Here is a 27,985-nt window from a genome sequence, read left to right on the forward strand (position 1 = left end):
TTACTTCCGGGACCATACCTGCACCACAACTACTCTTACCATTGATATATTATTACGAAAAATTATAACTTGCATTTTTGAAAATTTATAAGTTAGAGATGAGAGAAATCTATAAAATCTTTTAATTTGTTTGTTGAAAGTATCTGTTTCGAGCTAACACGAACGTCATCGTAATGTTCAGTGACGATTGTGGTTTGGTTAGGTTGAACCTAACATTCGCACAACGTTCTTAGAATGTTGAGCGTTTTTTTGACTTTCCTGTAACGTTGTGAGAACGTCATTATTTTACGTTTTCTACAAACGTTAATATAATCTAAAAGAACGTTGTTAATATACATTTAAAATGTGATGGATTTACATTCGCGAGAACTTTATAATTTATTATAGTGCACTAATTAAATTTATTTCCTTTTGAAAATAGTATTACCGAAGAGGCTGTGTTGTAAATGAATTCAACTAAACGTTCAAGGAATGCTATATCCAACGTTCTCAAAACATTTGCATCAAACGTTCAATTACACTTCTCAAAAACGTTTAGAGAGAGTTTGAACAACGTTTGGAGAACGTTTCGAGAACGTTCGACAACGTTTTGCTTTTAGCGTAATACCAGGCTGAAAATCAATTACGCGTTTTTCGTAAGTAGCTACTTACATCGCCATTCAATTATCAAGTATCAGGAAATTTAGCTTCTTTATATTTATTACTCGTACTACGGAAGTTAGGGAAATAATGAAACACTGTTCTCGAAACTCAGGTTTCCGAACTTACAGCCCACCACCTTTTCTATATTCACAAGAAGACTTGAACATTTTAAATAATTTAAAAAACGACAGAACTATCCTCATCACTAAACCTGACAAAGGTAATGGCATCGTAATACTTAACAAAGACGACGACACAAAGAAAATGGACACACTCTTTTCTGACACTACAAAGTTTCAACCTCTTAATGGAGATCCAGTCAAAGTCACTTTACAACGAGAAAATCAAGTGAAGTCTTTATTAAAAAAGTTGAAAGATGCCAAATCTATCGGCCAAGAAACTTACAAAGAACTTTACCCTACTGGTTCACGACTAGGTATATTGTATGGCCTTCCTAAAATACATAATTGTAACATCCCTCTCAGACCCATTCTTTCCTCCATTAATCACTATTCGTATAAACTAGCAAACTTTTTCATCCCACTCCTAAAACCCTTACTATAAGCAACCTCATCATCAAAGACTCTTTCTCCTTTGTTGAAGAAATCCTTAATTGCGATATCAACTCCAGTAACGTTGTCCTTGCTAGTTTTGATGTCGTATCCCTATTTACTAACATACCTGTTGACGAAACCATCCACATAATATCCAAAAGCATTTTTAACAACCACCAGTACTTCAACGGACTCACTGCAACAGAATTTGAAAAACTACTCTCTCTAGCTGTTAAGAACTGTCACTTTATCTTTAACGGGAAAATGTACCAGCAAATTGATGGTGTGGCTATGGGCAGTCCATTGGGCCCTCTCTTTGCTGATATATTCATGTCTTTTCACGAAAAATCCTGGCTTAATAAATGTCCTTCTTCATTCAAACCACTACTTTACCGACGCTACGTTGACAACTGTTTTATACTTTTTCATTCCTCCGATCACGTCCCTCTCTTTCTTGACTATCTGAACCGACAACACCCTAACATCACATTCACAGCTGAAGTCGAACCAAACAGAAAGCTCTAATTTCTGGACATTGATATCTCTCGTACTAATGGAAAATTCACCACTTCCGTCTACCGCAAACCTACTTTCACTGGCCACTTCACCAACTTCCACAGCTTCATCCCACTTACTTACAAACTTTCACTAGTCTCCTGCTTACTTCACCGCATCTTCAATCTTTGTTCTACTTACGAAAATTTTCATACACAACTCGAATTTACCAGAAAGTCACTCCCAAAAACGGTTTTCCTTCACGTATAATTGACCAAATCACACGTCGCTTCCTTAACAGCACCTTTGCCCCTAAACCACCTGTCTTGACTGCTCACAAAATGCCCATCTATTTCTGTCTTCCTTTCACCGGCATACACTCCCTTCAATTTCGCACACAAATCAATAGCCTTTGTGCTGCAGCCTTCCCACATATATCCATTAAATTTTTTTCCGCCCTTCTCAACGTATCTTTTCTTTCTTCCCCTTTAAGGACAAAATTCCCAAACCTCTGAGATCTGGTGTAGTCTATTTATTCAAGTGTCGAAGCTGCAACGCCTCGTATGTGGGTCAAACCACACGTCATCTACACATCAGATTTTCGGAGCACTTGGGAATATCCCCCCTTACAGGCAACCAAGTTTCCCACCCTGCATCATCAAGCATTCTTGCTCACATTAACGCAACTGGACACACCCCCAACTTAGACGACTTTAAAATAATCTCCTCTTCCAACGATACTTATGAACTCTCCATTCATGAAAGCCTTCTAATCAATAAATAGAAGCCTTCACTTAATGTGCAAGGAAACTCCATTCCACTTAACCTCTTTTAATTTCTCTTTATTTTACTTCCTAACTTCCTTATCATATATCCATTCGACACCGCTTCCTTTAGTAGCAATTTAACACCTTTTTGTAAATATAATATCTTGTCTTAACATCCTATTTAGTATTTGTCTGAAGATGTTTTGAGTAAAGACGAAACGTTACAATAAATTTAATTTTACAATTTGTCTTTTTTTTGGTCTATTTCTATGGCTATAATCAGAACTTTATGTTGGGCATTAATTTTTATCACACGAATTCGATTTCCGCTCGGCAAGTCTCTCGCTACTATTCTCGTACATTGTCCTTCCTCGTTTTAAATTTCATGATACTTCTTTCATTGTCTACACAAGCAAGCAGATTTCTAACTTACGGCGTATTTTCTGTGATTCGAGCTACATTAAAGTAAGTATCTAAACTTTATTTTATATTTGAAGGTATTTCTTTAAGCCTGTCCCATGTTTCCCTGGCTGAATTTTTCTTCGAGCCGTTGAAGCACATACATTTTACAATCCTATTGTGCATCAGCTGTTATAGTTTTTGTTTCATAATTAATATTAGACTGCTAGATTATCTTTTTCAAAACCGTTAAAGCAGTGGGTCTTGGTGAATGAATAATTGTGCGCTTTGAAAGAACTTTACGCAAGTCATATATAGAAAATACGAATCAAATTAGCATCGTGTTTAATTTTACGTATTTTTTGCTAAATTGAGCTTTTGTAACAAGTTTTACCAAACACTTTCGATTTTCAATGTTAGTAAATTCAATTTGTTTCAACATGGATTTTATTTATTTTATTATAGAATCGCAAAATGTCGAAGACTAAAAAATTTTACGTTAAAAATACTATACGTTGTAGTTGATAGTTATAAACAATTACAGTCATTACATTAAAATTTTTCTAGCATGTTTGTATTCTTCGCAATGTCTTGCCTTTTAAAAAAATATATATTCATGTAAATGTTTCAAAATACTATTTGTAATTCATGTGTGTATACAAAATGTTTCTTTTACAATAGTTATTTAACTTGGGTTTTTTTTTATACGGAACTACATAAATACATCTAAAAAAGTAGAGACTTTGTCGTTGTGACAAATCGGGAAATCGTTTTGAAGATTGCAAATACAATGGTGAATGGTAAAAGTAATAAAATAATAATTCTTAAAAGAACTCTTTTAAGTAAAAAGCACTCACCCAAAAGTTCTAAATGAAATGTTATAAAATTAACCGACACGATGCATTTCGGCAGACTACTGCATACTGGAATAAATATATAATTTTTATCAAACGAAAAGAAAAAGTATAATCATTAAAATGTAGATGTATTGGAAAATATGATTTATGGAGCATTCATTTAGCTGAAATAAAAGATTTGACAAGATATAACGACAATGTCCATAATTTGTTATGTGTAGTTGATGTTTATTCAAGATTTTCTTTCGTTCTATTATTGCAAAACAAATCTAGTTAACTCTTTGGCGACGGCAAAATATTATGCAACATCTTAGAGTTTTCCGGAAGTGATTGTTTCATCCAAAATATGTCATCAAGTTTTTTAAAACAAATCACATGATTAAATAGCCTGCAATAAGTGCTTGCTTTTAATATAAATTTACTACTTGAACATGTTTTGTAACGATTAAAAGCGTTATTTCTTGTTAGGTGTCCCTGCTAAGGTCAAAGGTTACGTCAAGGAAGTTTGTGCGTTCATGGTTTGTCATTTACTCCAATTACCCACATCCATCAATTACGCCAACTACCCACATCCATCAACAACCGAATTAACACACTCTCTTCTAGCAAAGACACCTTCGAAATGCCGCACCAATTTATAACCATCTATTAAACAAAGCAGCTTCCCCACCCAATTCATCTTCAAACCATCAAACATCTATGTAAACTCCACGTTCAACAGAAAACGTAACGTCACTTGGTTTAACCCACCATACAGCAAAAATGTAAAAACACATATCACCTACGACTTCCTACAACTTATCGACCAACATTTACCATCAAATAATATACTCTCCAAGATATCAATTCGCATAAGCTACAGCTGCGACGAAAATATGAAAGCTTTCATAACCAGACACAACAAGACTATTTTAAAAAGACTTAACCCAGAAACAACTCAGAACAAGAAAAACCCCACAAAGAGCTGTAACTGCAGGCAGAAACACCTATGCCCGATGAATGGCCATTGCCTGAAACACAACGTGACTTACAAAGCCGACGTGACAACGAGTGACAACAATGAAACAAAACTTATATAGGTGTGATTGCATGCGCTTTTAAGACACGATATAGAAACTACGTTAAATCAATTACGAACATTAAATACAGTAACGAGACAGAACTTTCTAAACACACGTGGACACTGAAAGAAAACAAACGAAACTAAAACATTAAATGGGACTTCATAATACAGTTTCCACCACCGAGCAGAAACCAAAAAACCTGCCGTTTTTGCCTAGAAGAAAGACTACTTATCCTAAAAGGATGTAAAAAACATTTAAATAAACATTCCAATATCTTTACTGCATGCCGTTGTGTAACCAAACACCTTCTAATCAATGTATTTAGTCAGTGAATAATAAATAATCTGTCAGTTGCCTTAAGATCACCCTACGACGTGAAACTACAAGTAGCTATCACTACACCGCAATGGTGACTCCTGCACTTGGGACACAAGACGTACGGTTACACATTTTTTGGATTGTATTGTAGAGTCACCAGAGTGCTTAACCCTTTAAAGGTGAGTTTTGCATATCGCAAACATGTTGAACGTCTTCATATGAGACTCTCAACACAATCATAGAGTGCTCAAACTACGGACGCACAATGAGCGTAATATAAAAATTGTATATACATTGTGCCCTCCCGGCTATCACCACACTGCAATGGTGACTCCTGCACTTGGGACACAGGACGTACAGTCACACATTGCATGGATTGTATTGTAGAGTCACCACAGTGCTTAAACCTATAAACGTGAGCTTTGCAATACCCTACACAAAGTGTATTACAATGTGCCCTCCCGGCTATCAATATAATCAAATGGTAACTCCTGCACTTGAGACACAGGATGTACGTTTACACATTGTGTGTATTGTACTGTAGAGTCACCAGAGTGCTAAAACTTATAAAGATGACCTTTGTATATATATGCAAATGTGCTATTACAGTTTTACAAATCATGAAAGTTTTGAATGTAACCTTTTGTGATATATCAGTATCATTGCAGAATTTTTGTTTACACTTTTAACTTCTCCTTCATGCATTTCATCAATGCTATCACATGTAACAGGGCAGTTGGAAGAATCTAAAATAAATAAAAATACATTGAAACTTAATGCTATGTATTGCCTTCACAATGACAGAGATAATTGCTGCTGCAACAAAGCAGAATAACAAAGTTTTGTACAACACGAATTATCAATTATTTCACATCAATTGAACGGCACTTAAAAAGAACTAACCAGCAATGTTCTGAGAGATCTATAGGGCATGCTAACGATTTTGATTTTATCTACTATGTACATATATAAGTAAGTTACATTTTACTAACCTTAAAAAAATGAAACGTTGTTTGTGATCCTTCTGCAACATCTTGGGATTTCGCCATACCATTGTGTTTATTTGAATTGTGCTTCAAAAAATTATCAGCATTCATTTCTGCACCACAATCTTTACATTTAACCTTTCGTCTATAAATTTGTGTGCGTTGGATTTTGTTGCGCGGAGCTCCTGAATCACCTTTAATTCTAGTTGCGCCTCCATCTTACGAGAAATTTCAATTAAATTAGAAATATATCTGAGTAAACATCAAAAATATGACAGCATACAATGAACTCACAACTCATCTTCGGTAATTGTGGGCCTACAAACTTAAGTAACTATACTTAAACCTCCACTGGAAAATAGTCTTTCTCGCCCAATATACAAAACCGCGTATAATTTGATGAAAGTATCGGATTAAAGCACATTTCCCAGCATTCGACAATGCAAAAATTAGCATTAGCATGTTTCTTACATTTGCAATCGTTGCATCCAGCGGAGTCTGTTTTTCGGAATACTTCATCTAACACATCTCACAGACACATTGCACTGTAGAATTAAGCCAAAACCGTCAAAAATGAAGGTTTATCATTTCCACTTAGTAATCATTAAGTTGTTTTCGATGGTATGGCAATTTTTCTATTTCCTGAACTCTGCCCTGGCACTTGACGGCAATATGCCTTGCAAAAACACTGTTTTCAGCAATTAGGGGGGGGGGTCACACTTCCCACACACCCCCAACAGTTACGCCCATGTCAATAATGCCATACACACATCTTCAAAGTCAATCAAATTGCGGTGGTGAAAAGGCCATCGGTAAGTGTCCAAATACAAACGCATAAACAAAAGGAACAAGCAAAAGCAAGAGCTGCTTTTTTAAGTTATTCACTTCAACAACATTTTTAATGCAACAAGGCTTCGCATTTCGTGACTAAGATAAAATTGATGGAAGCTATTTACAGCTCGTAAAGCTTAGGACGGAAGAAGCTCCTCATTTGCAAACATACTTGACAAAAACAAAAATAATTTTTAGCCTTTTAAACCGAACGACATGATTGAAATATTTAGTCGCTCAAGTTATATGGATAAATACTAGTGACATTGAACAGAATGAATGTCACGCTGTAACTGCTGATGGAGCACAGGACTTAAATGGTAATGAACAAAAGTCCTTCTGTGAGAGGCACGTGGACTGAGATCTTATTTTACGCAAAAATTTTATTGGTCTGTATGAAGTTCTTAATACTACAATGACGCTTTTGCCGTACGCTCATTGATGTCATGGCTCGATGTGGATTATCCATAAGCAACATAAGTGCTCAAACAAATGATAAGGAATCAAACATGAGTGGTTGTTAATATAAGATGTAAGGTAATGGGGGAAAAGCAACAACCTCTAGCACTCTTTTTTCACTGCACATCCTGTCAGTTAATTCGAGATGTTCTGCAGTGGTTAAATGAGCTAGGTGTGTTTATAAAGAAATCTGGACAATACAAAGCGATATTAAGGGGAATTTGTAAATTAACAGTGTGGGACAATTTGCATCATCCAACTGCCATCAACCCCCTTTGTGCTACCATGTGGTTATGCAGACTAGAAACCATACATTCAGCCTTGAATCAGTATCCTGTTGGTTTTCAGTGTTTGGAAGAAAGGACGCCTTGAATGACAGAAACTGCAACCAAAGCAAACGGTCTTCTTTCCCCACATTGTTAATTCACTTTCTAAAAAAGTCCAAGATTGGAAATCGCCATCATACTAAGCAAGAAAGCGACCGAATTTTTTTCCAATCCACATTTAAAACACCTGAGGAATCCATAACATACATCGCATCAAACATAACAAGATTCTACTCTTAAAACGAAACTGAATATCCCCAACCATTTTGCCAAGAAAATGTATCGTAAGTGCTCTCTTGAAATATTGAGAAAAGGAATTAGCTGGAATAATCTTGTGATGCATTTGTCGGGATGCTGTTCGTCATCCTTTTCTTCCTCATGGTATACCAAAGTATTTTAAAATTTTATTTTTATGCTCTCCTACATGCTGAAATGCTTGGTTCGACATTTAGAAAAAATTTAAGAAAATTGCCACCTGAAATGTAATTTTAACATAACATGATGTCTTATGTACTATGTTTGTTTATCAAAATCTTCGTGTAACTCATGCACCGCAACGCACGAAGCACATGACATCGTAAATCAGGAGTATCTTTGGTGAGGGTTGCGATCCGATACATATGATGCTGAGAGCAAGTTTTGTCGAACTAAAAGAAGTTTTTAATTTCACAAAAATGCTAAATTTTATTGCAATTAAGTGTATAGGCCCTTTTCAAATTCACTGATACAGTTTCTTTTCTTGTAACCTTTCTTAAGCGCGGGCCACACTATCGTCGAAATGCAACGAGTTTCGTGACGAGTCGCTCGTCAACGAGAAAATATGACGATATGGCCGAATTCGTCGCCGTTGAGCATGCACACCGAAATCGTCAACGAGTGACGAGTAATTGTTGCATATCTACTCTGATTGGACAAAAAAAATCACATGACTAATGTTTGCTTTCACTGTGCTGTGGCAAAATGGCGGATTGGCAAGAAATATTAATTGAGCTAGTGAGAGAGAGGCGATGTTTGTGGGACAAATTTCATCCTGACTATAAAGATACACGCAATATAAAGAAAAATAATTGGAAAGATGTTGCTCGGGAACTGAAATTTGCAACCAATATTGATCATGCAGGTAAAGTTTTAAATATTTTGTTATGATTGAATGTTATATGCAGTGCGGTGTTTGAAATTAAATGAAGATATGATCTTCGCACTTTGCTGGGCAATTTAAGCAATTGTCTCATGAACATGAAAAATTCAGGTGACTCAACGGGATTCGAATGATTAATAGAATTATACTCGCAGTATTATGTCGAATGTTTGTTAAGTTTTCCATCTTTTTAAAAGATGAAGATGTGAAGAAAAAGTGGGCTAACCTTCGTGACACGTTTCACCAGCAAAGACGGTCATATGAGGCAAAGCTTGCAAGTGGTGCTCCAGCAGTGGAGGAGCCAGTATGGAAATGGTGGAAGTGTTTCCAATGGTTACATGATGTCACAAAACAAAACACGTAAGTCAGATACATATTCTCTTTTGCCTTCCATAATTTCTTTCGTCGCCATAAAATATTTATTTATTTCACGAGTAAATTTGCGTTCTCAGGAGCAGTTCATTTTCCAATTTACCTGAAATTGAGCCTCGAGTTTCATCACCATGCAGCCATGCAAGTGATCAAACAAGTTCACCATATATTGCTGAATCGGATGATATGGAGGACCAGGAAGAAACGTCCAGTGTCTCTGCTTGTAATTCCACCTGTAATTCAACCTTCACACCAAAGAGATCAAGCAAAAGAAACGCAGTAATGTTGAGAGAGAAAATGCATTGCTGCTTAAAGAGTTGGCATCTGTTAACTCTGAACTTTCTAGCATGTCACAGATGGAGCCTAATGATGACTTACACCATTTTGCCATGTCAATAGCTGGTAAAATGCGGAAAAGGAGCGAATATCGACAAGCTGTGGCACGAAAAGAAATTGAAAATATTTTATTTCAAATTCAATTTACACCTTCACAAACACACGGTCCCAATTTTACCTAAAGCCAACCCACAACTGTTACTAATACTACTGATCAGACTATCCAGTCTGTTGCACCAGATAATGCACTTACTTACATCAACCTAGGTTAATTATTTAAAAAAAAATTTGGTATCTGTAGTTTTTCTTTTTTAATATCTTATGTCATCATTAAGCACACAACTATTTTAATGTTTTACTAACAGTTTATTTTCCTATTATTATACTTATTATATATCTTTACAACATATATAAAGTTATTTCTGCTTCAAAAACAAATGACCATATCTATTAAAACAAAATCCTACAAAAGATAATATCCACTATCGACGATTTATATGCTTCCACTGCCATTCCACAGAACCTTCAGAACTTATAAAATATGTGCAAAGTTTTTATCTACTTTGACTGGCTTGTTGAGTAGCACTGCGACTGTTGTAGCCAGTGGTAGAGGTCTGATTAGGTGCATTTGTCCTCCAGAAACCCTCTGTTATGTTGCCAGCTTCATTAACAGAATCTAAAAACCCTGGAGGAGTATAGTTGAGATCATTCTTAACACGCAGGAAGTTGTGTAGAACACAGATGGCTTTAACTAATGAAATAGCTTTTGAATGTTCTGCAATGATGGGTTTGAATAATATTCTCCATCTGTGAGACATGATACCTACAAGGAAACAAACATGTGTCATTCATAATAAGTTTAATATTACATAAAACAATTCACAAAATGAGTTAAACTTACCAAATGCATTCTCTACCACTCTCCTAGCACGTGACAAACGATAATTAAATATCCGGCGTGAATCATTGTCCAGTGACCAGCCAGGAAAAGGACGCATCAGGTATGGGCGCAATGGGAATGCCTCATCTCCTACAAACATGTAGGGCAATGCTTCGCCTGATTCAATTCTAGACAAAGGTGCTGGAAATGGTAGGTTTACACGTCCTGTGACAAGTAAAAAGTTATATAATAAAAAGCAAAATTGCTCAAAGTAGACAAACCAAGTACTAACCGTTCTCCAAAGCTCTTCCAAAACCTGATGACTCCCAAATGCCACCATCACTGTTGCTACCAGATTTTCCAACATCGATGGTAATAAATTTATATGATGCATCAACTACAGCCATAAGTACAATGGACTCCCGCTGTTAGTAGTTGAAATACTCTGATCCACCATGCTTAGGCTTCTGGATAAAAATGTGCTTTCCATCGATGTAGTCAGCTCAACAATAGAGTTTTAAATAAGTATTCTGGTTTTAAGGTGCCAAATTTTTTCATAAAATTTTTGTTGTAAGAAGGAGCTTTGCTAGAAAACGCTAGAATTCGAAGACAAATTTATTCACATAGAAAAATTTAGTTGGTTCCGCTTTTTATTTAACTAATTCAGGCTGATTGCAAATTTGCAATTCCCTTTCTTTTTTCGTTTGCCTTCAAATTACCTTTATGCATTGAGCCAAGGCGTTTACATTCATTTGATTTTTGTCATATTTAAAAAAGAACATGTTTTAGCGGAATTACCAGAAACAGCAACAGCAGAGTTCTACATCATAATTTTACAAATTCATGCAGGTATAAGCTGGTGATTACCAATGTGATGAATACAACGACATCATTCATTGGAGTTAGCTTTTAAAGAATCTTTATCTTTCTAAAAAAACTGACTTAAAAGCCTTAAAGAGAAAGTCGAAAATGAAAAAACCCATTTCCCATAGGTTAATTTATTTTCCCCTTCATTTATGAAATTTTACCAAAATTGATCTAAAATTTCTTGTTTGTTCTCTTAGCCAATCAATTTCTTGTTTGTGTCATATTTGCAAATTCATGACTCGCCAATTTTCCACGTTTTGTGTGCTAAAATACAAACTGTTTGATAGTTTAATTTGGGAATTGTTTCGATTTTATGATATAAAACAAATGGATAACATATCTAAGCAATTACAGATAAACTAGTATGACGTCCTTGAAACAAGAACTAAGAATGTTGCTACGACGATCAACCCATTAAGTTTAGTGTTATCGATTTGTTTGATACGAATCCCTTTTCTTATGTTGTAATCTATTCGAGTACAAAGAAAGCATTACATTATTTAAAATTTGTGATGTTTTTATTGATTTATATGTTACTATTATTTTCATGGCCAATTTTTGTAATTAATATTGTTAGTTATGTCCAGTTTTTAGACAAATAACTCTTTAGAAACTTACGATACTTTAAAAAGTTTGACTTTATTTGAGTGCTATATGACCAAAAAATGAATTTTACATTGTGGCATACATCACATATCATCAAAGGATTGATTACGGCTAAGTGTCTTTTGTTAAAACAATTTATATAATGCAAAATAAAGGAATATATTCCATCAAAAAAATTTGAAGATTTGCTTATTAAACGGGATAGCAAAGAGGCAAAATCTCTTCTTGAAGAAAGTTGAGAAGATTCACAAAAAAAGATACAGAATGCAATTCCTGAAAAATATTCCAAAAAATTACGTGAATGGGAAAGAAAAGAATACGACAAGATCCACTTTCAAGTTGTTAAGGAATATTCAAAAAGGTTAGTTTAACCTTTTATAAAAAACCTGTAACAGTCAATTCATTTGGAATTGACTGTTACAGATAAACTGAGACTATCTGTCAGAAATTTCAAATAGCTTAATAGTTTATTAAGAACTAACTAGATTGTTGATATCCCATTAGCTTCTTAACAAATTAGTAATTTGTAGATAGCATTCTACATAATATGTTGTCTTTCACTATTGGATAAAATGCAAAGAACACCAATGGTAAACGAAAAATAATTATGTGAATTACTTAAATGACAGAGTGCAGCCAATTTGACACACAAAACTTCATTGTCAGAAATTTCAAATTCATTCTCATGTTTCTGCTTGAGGATTTCAATCATTTTAAGAGCTAGATGGGCTGTGCCAAGTGAATGTTTAAAACTATTACGTGAAGCAACAAGATAGAGCCAGTAAAATGCTCCAAGATGCTTGATATCTTTCATCCGTTGAAACTGTGGTGTGTGTATGACCTTGTACCAAGAGTGGTTCCAGTTCAATGTAGCCATGTAGTGATTCATTGAATACAGCACCATTTTCTGGCATGATATTGTGGCTAGAAAAATGAAATATAACATTACAAGGAGTCTTGGCAATATGTTTAACCAGAACGTAATGGGATAAAATGGTTGCGTAGTAAGACAAATTGATCACCATGTCCAATGATCAATTCCCAACATTGCTAGGTGCAAACACAATTGTCATAACATCATTAAAGTGGTGAAAAATATTTTTTGCATCTAGGTCTTAATACAAAACTCATATTTTCAATTTTTTGAAGTCAGTGTCAGATTGTACCAGACACGGGTATTGAAGATAAATGATTAATAGATGTGATGACAGCAAGTAGATTTTGCTGGAGATATTATTAGTGTTCTCTAAAATTTACCCAATTCTGTTTTGAATTTAGGTGTGATTCTATACATTAAAACTTGCGATTTTTGACATAACACAAACCGCAGTGTTTTGTCATAACACAATATATTAAAGTGGTGAAAAATATTTTTTGCATCTTGGTCTTAATACAAAATTCATATTTTCAATTTTTTTGAAGTCAGTGTCAGATTGTATGTTAAATGGAAATACATTTACTAACTCCTTCACATAATTTTTTTTGATCTGTCACAAAGTATAAATGTATTATGCACGTACACCACAAAGGCCAATATTTATTAAGGTAATTTGTAAATTAGTAAAGGAAATATCACGAAACAGTTGCTCATTTTTAAGTACTTTATTTGTTTCCTGTAGCACGTACACGAAATCATCACGCATATCAAAAATTTATTCTAGGGGTATAGCTTTACTGGCGTGAGCTTTGCAAAACATTAAAGAAAGAGCGAGTCCTATTTTCGTTACTTATATTCATTTGGCATCGTATAAGAACAAACAGTAGTCCCATTCTACTGAAAAATTTGGTGTGGGGCACGCCAATTTTAACGTAAAATAACATAACAAGAAAAGATTATATCATACGTAGAACCTTGTTTTTCACGAAGTTTATTGTTTCGACGCGCACGTTGCGAGAAAGAAGCATATGAAGAAGAAGGGATAAGATTCCTCAGAAAGAGTGATTTTGAATAAGAAAATCACAGCTTTATTGCAACGATTATGAAGGCTGGAGCTTGAGAGCAAAACAACACACTTAAATCTATAATGAATTCAACTTTGTCGCGTTACTCCGGAGCTGCACGAAAACACACCAGTGCTACTGACCTTTTGAACTTCATACATTGGCGCAAGCGTCATTCAATAAGAGTGCGAGCATTTTGCGCTATAGCGTAAAATGCAGCTGCATGGAAATTAATCTTTAGGCCTGTTTCAAACGTCGAACTTTATATGCATGCATCGAACGCATCGGCTCTTGTAAAGTTCAACGCTTGAACTAGGTCAAACATAGATCAGAAATAAAGATATACATTAAACAGTGATTGATAAAGCAGTTTTTTATCTTCTAATCAAATTTTGTCATACTCAATAATCTTTTCTATCACTTGTAACCTAAAATAAATTCTTACTGTGATGATTTTGAGAACGTTTTGCAGGAAAAATAACTTACTTGTAGTGACGTACATAATTTGCGTACAATATTTATCTAAATTTATGTATTAGCATTAGTTAATCCTACTTTTACTCAAACGTGCTACTTAAACTTACGTACTTGACTTTATAAACGTAATTAACGTAAATATAATTAAATTTCAAGTACTTGCAATAACTCAACCTAGTTAAAGAAACTGAGGATACCTAAATATCTAGCTAAGGACTCAAGCTCGGACTCGTGCTCAGATTCGAACTGGGATTCGAGCTCGGACTCAAACAAAATTAACTTGTATATAAGCGCACTGCGATCGAAAGTTTACAACATAGAAAATTGCCCTGGGTAAAAAAGTCAAAACGAGAATCAATGAATCTGACTTTGTCAAACCATCGTCATAGCACAATCTTACAAAAATTTCAAAAATATGAACTACAAAATAGTAAGTACGGCCCAGACGTACACAAGTACTATGACGCGGCAAGACATGCACAAAAATTATGGCGTTAGATTTCTGCGAATTATTATTCCTTCAAAGGTTTTTTGCTGTTAAGTATTAACTGCGGGGTGGCAAATCTGAATAAAGTATTCCGATAATTGGTTTTTGCGAAATTTGTGCGAGGTGCCATGTATCCGTCAATATTAATTTTAAAAATTAATGTAGCGATTTCAATTCAACATTTTTGTATCGTCCAACGTCTAGTTTTACTTGAAATTGGAATGATGAATTTATAAACAGTGTTGAAGTTGACCTGCTCAATAATAAAATGAACATGAATTTACAATGCTCATTACTGTTTTTTACATCAATAACAAAAACATGTTGAAAATATAAGAACATGAATATGGACGGTAATCTGACGCCATACATTTCCTCTGCATGGGGGAAAAACTGTTGTGTTGAATTTGGTCTTTTATGCTTTCTGAGAAAAGTAGATCGATTGTAAATTATGCATCTTTAATAAATATCTTGCATTTAAAGAAAAAAAATTCTCATGTATTGTTTTATTTAAAAAGCTATCGGCAGTTCTTTGCATCATGCGTAGCTAAGTAATATGATCAATTTTTCTAGGCATAAGAACAAAGGGCCAGTCTTGCTTACCTCACTTTCCGTCCTTAAGTTATAGAGTAAAGAGTAAACGAGAAGAATTTCGGGATCAACTTATTCCTAAATATATCAAAAAAGAAATTTGTCACAGGTATAGATAAAAAATATTTTTCATTATAGCTATAATATACGTGTGCAGCAGCAAATATTTTAATGGATAATAAAGATTGAGATATGATCCAATTGGTGTATTGTACGTAGCTGATAAACAAAATGGAAAGCTTGATCTCAGGAACACATTTATATTCACGTTATATGTTGGTAATTTATCATTAAAACACAGTACACAGTATACAACACCTATTGCAAAGGTATTGGCTATATATTTGCTCCGTACGACTAAATTTTTTTTATGATGTTAATTTTGCCCTTATAACTCACGCATTGTGTATATTTTTAATAAAATTTTTAAAGAGGTTTAACTGTTTCATTACATTTTAACGCATTTAAACATGTTAACATTTGACTTTGGTCACTAAAACATCAAGCATCCAAAAATATACATTGAAGTTCTCGGTCGCACCGACATGCATTTATAAATATTTGCTACAGCGGTGACTATTGTGCAGCTTCTGATTTTCTGCATGGTATAGCTACTTGTTTCAAGGCGATTGTACTGATGTAACCCATGGTTTGAATCACTAATGTTTCATTGAGCAATATATTCTATCTTCTATAAAGGGAATTGAAAATCCTAGAAAATAAAGTTTTGGAGTATTGCTCCATGAAGTTGATTAAGAATTAGGATTTACAACATGTAGTGTTTTTGTTTTTAATTGTGAATTTTTTCATCAATTTCAATAGGCATCTGCAAGTCTTTGACATTAAAGGCTTAAAACGATTTGTAATTACATTTGTGTACAAGCAACAAAATGACAGGAATTCAGTTTTCACTATTCCTGAAAATCATTAATCAATTTTTCACAAATGTCAAAACTACTAACTTCTAAAAACAGTGCTTACCATTTTATTATTTTCAAATACTTCAAAGTCGATTTTGTGATATCCTTGTTGAGCAAAACCAAGGACTTTAATAGCTGCTGATTTCCGATACTCGTACGCCTTAAAAAAATTTTCATATAAAACATTGAAAATTATCGCAGTGACTTTTTTAATAATACGGATTGTTGCCATTGCTAATGTGAGAGAAGTGCAATAACTTCCCATATGCCTAAATTGTAGTTAAGTTAAACTTGAGTGCTAACATCTTACAAAATAACAATACGTAACATTAACGTAAATATTAAAACAAATTCTCACTTATGTGCATTAAAAATAACTCACAGACAGGACAATTCATTGTTATTTTTTAGAAGAACAGGAAGATAAATCTAATGGCACTTGTAGTAAATTTTTTCATGCTTCTTGTGTTAGCAAGACAAAGCTTGGCACAGATAAGTCAATGTAAGTACGTTTATTTGTAGCTACATGGAAAATTTATTCTTATCTTTTTTTAGAGAAATCCAGTTTGGGAGGAACAAAGAACTGGCGATTGTTTATTTTGTAAACACAAGCAATATATCACTTTGTCAAACTTTCATTTATTTTAAAATGTAGAAACATCTTCATGCTAATTGAAAGCTCGGTCATTCCAGAAGAAACAAAACTTGTAGTGAAATCACTATATTGTTGCATCAAAAGCGGCTAGGGAGGCAGCGAGCGAAAACTTTGTAATATGCTTTAATGCTGTAAAATTAACTATTGTCAAATGCTACATTCAAAAGTAAATATCTTTCAGAAAACAATCTTTTTTGTTTTTTTGTTTATTTGAAGATTGACAGAAGGCGTGCCGACATTTGTTACGTAGACTAGAGTTAGTTGACTACAATACAACACAGTTAGCAATTAACTTATTCAAAAATAGATAAAAAACGTATATATACAAAAAAAATATTTGTCTAAAGATTAAAGAAGATTGAACTGCTGTTTGAACAACAAAAAGACTATCAGATTAGTATCAAGCTGCAGAAATAAATGTAGGCTGCTAATAAATAAATATAGACAAGTAAAATTGTACAATTCATAATCGGCCAAACTAACTGCGATGAACAATTTTACAAAAATTTGCACAAGCCGCCTTACTTACCATGAATTGCAATTGTCCAGTGCAATTTTACATACTAAAAACATAAGACCTGATGTTTTATACGATGATACGTTTTATTTGTTATGAATCTTTGTTCAGATTCTAATGACCTGCACTCATAATAAAGTCGAGTTACATGGTCTAAATTATTCTAATTCTGCGTTGTTGGTTTTTAATCTCTAAACATTGCTCCGGGGATGTGTTGCTCTTGCAATTTCGATAGGCACACCAACAACTTCATATCATCTTTAATTTCTTTCGTTTTTTCTTCAAGCTTGATTGACAAATTAGTTATCTCACAATGTAGCAGCCATATTACTAATGCAATAATCATGTAGACACCATTAGAGGATACTCGGCATATTATTGTGTAAAAATAGGCTTGCATGAGCGTTTGAAACGTCATTTACCTTTAATTCAAAATTTTATGAAATTCTTACGCAATTATTTATAAGGATCCAAAAGTTATGACAAATGTTCTTTCTTACCCATTTTTTAATAAAAATTATATTTTCACAGGTGCCCGTGCAATGAATACAGACGGCAACGAAATCACCCAGTATGGAGTTACCAAGGGATCTGCAAAGTTAAGTGCTATCTCAGCATGCTTTTGGATGTCCACCCCTGCTAAATACGCAAGCCAATATTATCCTACACCCTTGTCTTACAAAGTGAGTTACACACCATGGGGAAATACTTTTATGCTGGATATGCATCCAGATCTTACTTTGTATATAGGAAAAATTAATTACAGGTAAGTTTTTGTCAATCGATTTTACTTCCAAATCCTTGTTTACGTAAATTTCATAGCTATTAAAAATGAAAATATCATTGCTGACCATTCAACACATTGATTTGTATTGAAGTACTTTTGGTTTAAATGCCTCTTCAATTTAAAATTTACTGGCCACTTGTCGTTATGAACCTTGCAACGATACCGGCAGACTGGTTTGAAAACGACTCAAAACTCTAACAGTTTGGGATAGTTTTCACATGACGCCGGTATGAAAAAGTATAAAACCGTAACGCTAACCGTTATGGCTCGAAAACAGCATGGCTATCCGTGAAAATTTGAACAGCGGTGCAAAACTATGCCGTTCTGGCTGCCAGTGTGTTGAATCGGCTTGCACAATGTTTCCTGTATTTACGGTCATTTTTCGTTTCCTTAAGCAAAGACTTCAACTAGCAAAAAAATGCTGGGGCCATTATATAAAAACTTGAGTTATAAAGTATCGTTTAGAACATCACATGACATACTGACATTGCTTGAATTGCTTGAAGATTCGTCCGCACTTTTTGCAATATCTATTTTGTGACATTCAGGGCCCTAGAGCATCATGAGCACTAATTCAGACTTCCAGTTTGCAGAACTTATAACCTTTTTACTTTTACAAAGCCTGTTTGTCAAACGAGTTTATAATATAAAAACATTAAAACGCGTGCACTGATTGGTCTATAGCCGTGTTTGCATTGGCTGGTGTAGAACACATCTCAGCTCAACCAGTGAAATCAATCATAACAATCATTCATTCAAAGGGAATTTGCAAATCGATCATGAATATATTCTAAATGAAAAATTTAAATGTTTATTTTAAATTTGTATGTTTTGCATTAGTGTTATCTTAAAAAAGAAGTAAAAGATATTTTTTGTGTTTGCACTATTTCATGCAAAACTTCGAAGACATTTGTGAGAAGTCTCAAGCAGGTGCAAACCTCAACCTTGGGTCTCGTTTATTTATGTGCTTTTCTAGCTATGAATAATTTGGTGAGTATTAATTTCATATTCCATTTAAAAAGTTTTATTACACTCAACAGCCATAATATTCGATCCTTAACACAGGAAAGAAACTAAATGTTTTTGGTAAGAAACGCACGTAGCGACACTTGATTGGTGACAAAAAAGAATTATTGACTATCCCAAAATGATCACTGTTGCCTTGAAAAATCTATAAAAAAAGCAAAACCCAATGAGTTATCTTTTTGACAATGTATATTAATGCTGTAAAAAGATTTGCAAAATAGACTTTCGAAAACTCGGGGCTGATTTATTGAAAGTTCCAATAAATTATGTTTCTACAACTCCATAGAAACAGGGAAAATTCAGTCCCTTCTATTAAGGTCTTGCAGATTGCGTGGTTTCCGCAGAAAATTTAGAAGACAAAAGTGAAAAAAAGTGTAAACAACATATAATCAAAGTCGAAAAATTTGTCTTTTTCATATTGTTTATTAAAAGTTTATTTATTGGTTATCATAACATTTAACTTGTTCATATGTTATAGAAAACAATTAAATACAGGTTGAATAAATTTATTTGAAATTTGTTTTAATTACACAATCAACAAGACAATGAAAATCAGAAATTGCACATAACAAAATATTGGCACAACGCAAAAGATTGTTGTGATAAAGAGCTGGAATGCAAGTTTGGTATTTACTCAGTATTTGGTAGAACCTCTCTTTACACAAATTACAATTTGAAATGACATTGACGCCCATGCAGAGGGATTTGATGGCTGACTTAAATTAGTCCAAATTTTACATGCTATTGATCTTCATCTTTCTATTGAGAATGCCTGGCAGATTCTCTTTAAAGTCCATGTCATGAAAGTAACCTTCTCTTCTTGATTAACAAATGAAAAGAAAATTTCGCTTCGTTTAATGAGAGGATTGTGGACTACTTATTAACAGCTCTAATTTTTTTGCCTTATCCCCAAAAAGCTGGTTCCTACGTTGTCTTTCGGTCCAAAAGCAGCTGGAAAGAATTAATGCAGCATTGAAGTCAATTTCGTGTACGTGCCTGTGAGTGGTGGCTCTTTAGTCTTTAACTCCTGCTTCCTAGTCTTTATGGTGTAATGTGGCACTCTGATCCCATGTTCCATGCATCTTTGAAAGGAAACGATCATCTCTTTTGTCTGTGCACTCCTTCCACCCACATTGTTTCTTTAATATACAATGGGTGGCCAACAAAAGTGGCCCCCACTATGAAATATGGGTTTTGGTACATCAACTTTGGAAAATTTATTTGCTCGCTATACATTCTCCTGGGAATGATTTTCAATACAAACTGAAAAAATTTCTTTCTGTTTACTTCTTTCTCTTTTTTTCTTAAAATTTCCCACAAAAACCACGTGACCTCTTGTTTTTATAAAGTTATAGAAATATGGGTTGTTTTGACCGCACAACCCATCAGCACCCGTGTTTCTAAAGGATTATTTTACAAACTATTTTATTACATCTTACTTCTGGATAGGAAAAATTTTTTTATTTAGTTTATCTAGCCTACTACATTACATCTGATAACTGTCCAGCATGATACTCAGTCTGCTGTAAGTTACAGAAATTGTCGGCATTATACAAACGAAATTTCTGCAACCTCAAGTAAACGAACAAATAAGAATATCACTTTAAAGTAATCCACAACATTGATACGAAATAGACAAATATGTTTTTCAGCCGCACACAATAAATACGATGACGTACAAAAAAAACAACAAATACGGGCAAACTGACGTTCACTCCTCACTTGACGCTGAAAATAACTATATCACTTGATATGTCTAATTTATAATATTATCCAAATTATTTAATTTTTTACCATGTAAAGATATGTCACACCTTTATAGATCCATTTTCGTAATAATCTGACCATGTTGTGCCATTATTGCTGTATGAAATCGAGTAGGTTCTTATCCATTTATTACTTTTATAACTTGCACCTTGAGTAGCAACGCTGGTTACAAATGTAACTTTACCAAAGTCAACTTGATGCCATGAGTTGGAGCTGACAGATGGTGACCAGCATTTATTGTTTCTTAATCGACCAAATCGGGCTTCGTAAAAAGAGGACCAAATAGAGGACGCTGTAATCGCATCATTAGGAATTTTGCCATTTTCCATTCCCAATGGCTGTGGAAATTTGCAATCTAAAAATAATGTTCAGGACAAAAAACAGAACTTTTTTATGGCAATGTTAAAACAGCTATTTTGTGTAAATTCTAACAATTGTATTATTAAGCTGTAAAATTTAAATCTGGTAAAACTGTTAAAGCATTATTTTTCCTAGTCTTTCCATAAATATACTGAAATAAATCAATAAAGTTACATAGCTTTTCATCATAAAACATTTTTTATCAATAAAAACAGAAACAGGCTGATTCTAAGAAGACTGAAAAATCAAAAACAATAAGCAACTATAAGCTGTTGTTTTTTTGAGAGTTTATGAGTATGAACAGTTTGAATTGATCAGAATATCCAAAAGAAATGCCATTTATTATTGTTATGGCTTCATTACTGTTTGGCATAGCTAATAGTTATTCCAGATATCCCCATGCAGCAGCAGATCTGTAACAGTATATCATCATTTAATCATAACACAAAACTTTTAATATTTATTCCTTTTATATTTGTATTCATTAAAGTATCAACATCCTGGGGATGCTACTATCTTGACGTCAGTCTTTATTTTGTCTAATTCCCGTTTCGAACGTCAAACTTTATGTATGCCAAATGGATTAAAGAGAAAATGAGATGAAATTCCTCATTATCTTTTCTTTTAAATGCATTCGGCTCATTTAAATACCATGTTTGAAATGGGTCTGGATGCCAATCACACAAGCAATTTTGACGTCTCATATTTGAATTAAAGAACAACAGTCAACATTGTAAAAGTAAATATCAATAAGCTATATTGCACTGGGCGTATTTTGATATGAAGGCTATATAGAGAATGCAAACTAACATACCTCCTTCTTCTTCTATAATCTTTGTTTCGTGATGTATCTATATGAATTTAAGGCAAATGCTAATGTAATTAATCGCTCTGTTTTGTGGTTAAAAAGTCAAACCAAAATCTTACAGCCTTTCTTTGTGGATTAATCAATTTATAAATGCTCCACTCGATATCACCACAACTTGCATTTTTCTGTGGTTGTTTACTAGTTAACTGACAATTTTTATTTTTTGTCATTGCACCTTCCCAAAAATTGATTCCAACGCAGAATGGCTCTTGTAAGCATTTCAATGAACATGAAAGTATTGATGGATACGATGTCTCAAACAGGATATCTTGAAATAGTGGACATGTCCCTAAGAACATTTAGGGAATGCTTTACTATATTAGCACTTTTATTAGCACTTTTGCAAAGCGTTGCAATAGTAATTAAAAATTTCATAATATGTTTTTATTAAATTATAGCTCCTCAATTTTAAATTCAAATTACATTCACAAAAAAATATTGGTTTTTTATTTCTAAAGAATATAATTTGCCAATGAATGTGCCTCTCAGGTGTTTAGAAAATGTAAATATACGTTGTAACGTGTTGCAGTAATTTGTTTTGAGCTACTCTAAATCTGCAACTGGATTGGGTAAATGGCAACAACGACAGACGCGTTTTGAACGCTCCGTATTGAAACGTTTTCAATAGCGTCTGTCAAAACATGCTTGAGTTTTTTCCCAGACAATTTTAGCCAAATTTATGCAGTGTGTCAATCATCCTTTAGGCTAGTCAATCCGACTCGATTATTCTTTAGAATATGATATGTTATTAAATTATATTTGTATTTTTCTCATCAATGTTCGCATCGTGTTAATAGATAGATTTAGATTTGGGACGCGATGTCAAAGACGACGTGAGTTGACCGAAGCGTTCAGGGTCTACGACGCCGACAAGGACGCCGTCGTCCTTCATGTAAAGAGTGATTTAGATTATATAAAAAAAGGATGATTTTTTACGAAAAAACAATTCATCGTTTATGCGATTTTACTCAGTCATTTAGCTTTTGTTTCTATAGTCGCTGATAATTCAAGAGATTATGGAGGAAAAAACAACACTCTAGTTGAGAGTAATAGTTGGTTTCCACGGATAGAAAAACATAATAATAATTCATGTAAACAATCAACAAGATAAATAATTTCGTTTTTATTTTATTTTAGATAAATTTTTCTTTATCTTACTTGCAATGCCGACGTTAAATTATAATCAAAACTAGAGAAAGCAGCTTTTAAAAGGGAGAATTTCATTGAAATGTGGCGTGTTTTGTAGGCTATTTTTATGATGTTTTGTCAATGCTTGAGCAGCTGCGCTATATTTCATACAATCAATAGAAACAAATCTACAACTCAACATTTACTATTGAAAATCTTATTGAAGTGGCATGAAATAGCAATAAAATGATAAAAAAGATGGAATTTAGTTAAAAGAAACGTATTATGTTTTTCTATCCAAGCTAACCAACTATTATACTAAACTTAAAGGTTGTTTTTTGTCTGAATAATCAGCAACTATGGAAACAAATGCTAAATGACTCCGTAAAACCAGATAAAAGATTAATTTCTTATTTCGTAAAATAAAGTCGTGTTCTCATATAATCTAAATCAATCTACACATAAAAGACGACGGCGTCGCCGACCCAGACCACCTCGGTCAACTCACGTCGTCTTAGACGTTGCGTCCTTAAATCTAAATCTATCTAATGATTGTTCAATACGCGCTGTTATTGTTTGTGTTGCTCGTTTGAAAAAAATAAATGGCATAAATTAAGTCGATGTTTTTTATTGTACTTCACAAACGCTTTATTCAACTTTGATTGTTTTTATATTGAAATTATGAATGCAAAATGAAATATACAATACGCCCTACATTGAATGCTGTTTTTCTCTTAAAGAAGGGAAAATGCTGCATAACAATTTAATGTGATGCTTGCTTTGGAACTATTGATTTGCTGTTGACCAACAAATTAGTGCTGGATCTCATTTTTCTGGGGATGGTCAAAATGTTACATTTAGAAAGCATTTTGTGCTTAAATAAAACTAATAAGTTTGATTTTTATTAGTTAAACTGTTCGAAATTTGGTGAAGTCTTTTTCCATGAATTTTAATTGAATTTTTAAACGATTGTGTATAGTGATGTGTCTTCAGTTCCAAAATGTAATTCCTAGGTTTCCCAGCAGGTCATTTGTGGAATAGATTTGAATGTGTTGATGGTTATATTACTACATTTTTTGATGCATATGATGTAAAGGCTTAATAGATAACTACTTTAATTGTGCAGTCTCTTTTACTTGAGAGCTGCCCTTCTAAAAATGGTAAGGCTTTTAGGTTATTATAAATTTAGTCTTTGGAAAATAGCGCTTAAGATACAAAAGTATTTCAGGGGAAAGGCTCCACTTCCCCATTAAGGCTTTGAATTTTTGGTACTTGAATTGTCCCCTGGTCTAAAATTCTGGCAACGCCCTTTGGCAGGCAAATGATTTATTTCGTCATAGTTATATCCTAGACTAAATCCTTAAATGAACTTTAACACATAACAATATTACAAAAATAATAAAACACAACACAATCCAACACAATGAAAGACAGAATTTCGCATTTCGGGCAGACGATGGGCATTTTGATTGTATGCATAAACTTCAAGCTTGTGAACTAATATGATCCTACTTATAGTCATTAACTCCCAACACGATAACAGCATTGGCTTATACTTTTTTGTTGTTGTCCTTATGATTATGATTATGTTTTCAAAATAATGTACAGCTGTTCATTTTCACTTTAAATATTGTAGCACTTCAAATACATTTAACCTCCTTAATTATTCATTTTTCGTAAATGTTTTCAATTAACTGAGTTTGCTGGGTTTTAATATTTTTGATTGCCAACCTCAACAAAATGAAAACATCAAAATTAAAAATTATTTAATATTAAAAAACAAACAATATAATTGTACATTCCTAAACTCGCACCGCAAAAACTTGCAAGCTGCCAAAAATAACCCAAATTTTTGGCCTCAAAATATTAATATCTGCGCGGCGTATTAACTCCACATCACATTTTCTAAAATTTATTATTGTGTAAACTAAAACCCAAACTTTAATTTCACCAAAAAAAAAATTTTCAACTCCTCATTTCTGCTTTTACAAGACTTTGTCTATTTTTTATACGCATTTAACTACAGTTAATACCAAACATAAATTTCTTAAAGCGTTATGAGCATTAACTAGTTTGGACTAAACTACAAAACTTACCTTTTTGGAGCAAACGCAATTGTATCATCTCGTAATCACCAATATTTTTTTCCATGGCAAGTGTGATTAATGGATTTGAGATTAAAATGAAATATACCGACAAAATAGTGAACATATCGAAAGAAAAAATAAATCAACTTAAGGTGAGAAGTGCATTACATAAATGAACTAGAAAGCGCTCATAGTATTTATATACCACAGCTGCAAATCTTAAAAAGCTGCAAAAGTCTTACGTATATGCATATTAATTATTAACGGTCTGTTTACACATCAGTAAAGGGTGTTTGCATGTGACGTCAACGCGGCCATGTTTTGAGAGTATATCGAAGTGCCGATGCTCAACAGAACATGAAATTAACATAAATCTTTTCATTATATGCGATTTTCCCCCAACATGGCGACCGATGAAAACAGTCTTAGATTGCAAAGAAGAATGTTGCAGCATTTGCTGATCATTAAAGCAAAAACAGAAGTCATTGAAATGATGGCAATGTCAATAACCCGTTTCAGTTGTTCAATGGCGCCAACTTAATTAAGCTGCATAAGTAGGCATATTCATTAATAATGTCTTATTACGTATTTCATTAAAGTGACTATGTCATGTTTTTGAAGTCAGGCTTTTTAGATAGTTCAGATGATTTTGGACAATTTACAGGGGAAATGTTTGATCTTTGTGGATTTTTTCTTGCTCAAAGTCGATAAATTTTTTCTTGTCCGTGATGACAAAAAATCGAGAGTCCCGATCTGACGTCAAATCGGGAACACGCGTTCAAATAACACTATAAAAGCAAGGCTGTATTGTCTCATTTCACATTGTATTTTGTTTTCATTTGCTCATATATTATAAAACAATATATGAAAAAAGATATGTTTATCTAAAACGTTTTCTACACAATCCTGTATAAAATATGGTGCAGCCTCCACAAACGAGTTCCCGATTTGACGTCACAAATAATATTAGTTACCAGTTTTTCATACTGGCGGTCAAACGTTAAAAAACTTGAAATCATCAAGTTAGAGGGCCAAAAAACCGATAAAGCTCAAATTTTTTAATAATAGAATATATTGCAAAACTTTTTGAAAATCGTCCAAACTATGTAAGTAATCTAAATTCAAGAACATGTTTTAGACACTTTAAACCAAAATTAATAGCACGAAATGAATGCCAAGAGTTTTTACACCATAGTCTTACCTACGTCACAAAAATCTACTCTCTGGTATTATTGGGGAGTAAACAGGCGTGCAGCAATAGAGTTTATTATTATATCTTTCAACTTTTTTGCATTATGCCAAAATTTTGCTTCGTTTTAAACTGTTTTAACGAAAGATCTAAGCGGAAAGATCTCTCCTTTTGTCGAGTGCCCAAATTTGTTACAATGCTAGGCGTAGAAACGGAGATTTTTTTTATAATTGTTGTTAAGCACAATAACACTTTTAAATTCCTAATTGGATGAGGCGAGGGAAGAAGAATATCAGATAAGTTCTTGACTGAATGATGTGGGATTCTTAATAAACCTTTGCCAGGTGATATGGTCCTTGCTGATAGAGGTTTTACTGTGCATGAAAGTATTTTATTCTATCATGTCGACCTGAATATCTCAGTTTTCACTTAGGGAATAGATCAGCTTGATCCTGTTGATGTAGAGAAACCAGTAGAATTGCTTCAGTGAGAATCCATGTCGAAAGAATTATTGGGACATTGTGGCAAAAGTATGCAATCTTTCAACAAATCTTACCAACAGATTATGATGCCTGAAGAGATAGACAGTTTGCTCAGCTGTCAATCTTTGCCCACCTACTTTCTCATTTGATTAAAGGAGCACTGAACATTGAATGGGTTGTACTATTGAGGAAACTTATTTTAATTTTTATTTTCATTTTTTTTACAAAAGATTATCTCTTTACATTCTTGATAACACATATTAAATATTTTGTGACAAACAGTGTAGACTTTGAATTCCTTGCTCTAATGTTGTTATGCTGTATTTTTACCAATGTATTTTAAATAATCTTGTGCAAAAAATGCAATGGTGGTCAAGACTGAGAACTTCCACGTGGTGATCACTGGGTGAGAACAGCAGAAATACTTGCGATTAGACTGCATTAATGATTAATTTGTTTGAATGAGTAATCATCGCATTTTTATACCGTCTGTTAGCTGATCTCAGTATGAGTTGTTAACGTCTGTCATTTCTGTTATTGTAAACAACTTTTGATTAGCTTATGGTGTGTTTTTTTTTAATATTTGGGATTACCGTATTGGAAGTTTTCCCAATACTTTAAACAACAAGGTTATGGGAGTACATTAATCTGCTTTACATATGACACATTTTTAAGTTTCAATTTTGATATGAATTAGTTGATAGCACTTTTTGCCATATCCTCTCCCAATTTCCATGCAAAATACAAGAAAGACACCAAATATCATTTCATAGAATAATTTTTCTTTATTAACTAAGTACATAAGT

General features: G+C 33.5%; 1 protein-coding gene and 1 long non-coding RNA gene across 2 annotated transcripts; one reads left to right on the forward strand and one right to left on the reverse strand.

Moving 5' to 3' along the window:
* The first annotated feature begins 1,283 nt into the window (after positions 1–1,283).
* On the forward strand, positions 1,284–27,887 carry LOC124437092. The gene is made up of 4 exons (XR_006945581.1): positions 1,284–1,427; positions 5,605–5,611; positions 20,818–20,823; positions 27,877–27,887. It is a non-coding gene; the product is annotated as an uncharacterized LOC124437092 (long non-coding RNA).
* LOC124437091 (coagulation factor V-like) lies at positions 19,065–25,894 on the reverse strand. The gene is made up of 5 exons (XM_046987112.1): positions 25,518–25,894; positions 22,353–22,582; positions 22,240–22,276; positions 21,113–21,420; positions 19,065–19,443 (listed from the first exon to the last, which is right to left on the reverse strand). Exons 1-5 carry the CDS (start codon positions 25,630–25,632, stop codon positions 19,306–19,308), a joined length of 828 nt encoding a protein of 275 aa, XP_046843068.1. The 5' UTR covers positions 25,633–25,894; the 3' UTR covers positions 19,065–19,305.
* Positions 27,888–27,985: the final 98 nt, after the last annotated feature.

This window comes from Xenia sp. Carnegie-2017, unplaced genomic scaffold, assembly GCF_021976095.1.
Source record: "Xenia sp. Carnegie-2017 unplaced genomic scaffold, XeniaSp_v1 HiC_scaffold_16, whole genome shotgun sequence".
Taxonomy (NCBI): domain Eukaryota; kingdom Metazoa; phylum Cnidaria; class Anthozoa; order Malacalcyonacea; family Xeniidae; genus Xenia; species Xenia sp. Carnegie-2017.

What these genes read in the sequence shown, in the direction of transcription:
- LOC124437091 (XM_046987112.1), bottom strand. Translation starts at nt 25,632, where the DNA reads ATGTTCACTATTTTGTCGGTATATTTCATTTTAATCTCAAATCCATTA. An exon ending in GATTATAGAAGAAGAAGGAG is followed by an intron (nt 21,421 to 22,239) that starts GTATGTTAGTTT and finishes CATTATTTTTAG; the next exon opens with ATTGCAAATTTCCACAGCCA. An exon ending in ACGAAAATGGATCTATAAAG is followed by an intron (nt 19,444 to 21,112) that starts GTGTGACATATC and finishes CTTTTTTTATAG; the next exon opens with ATTTTTCAAGGCAACAGTGA.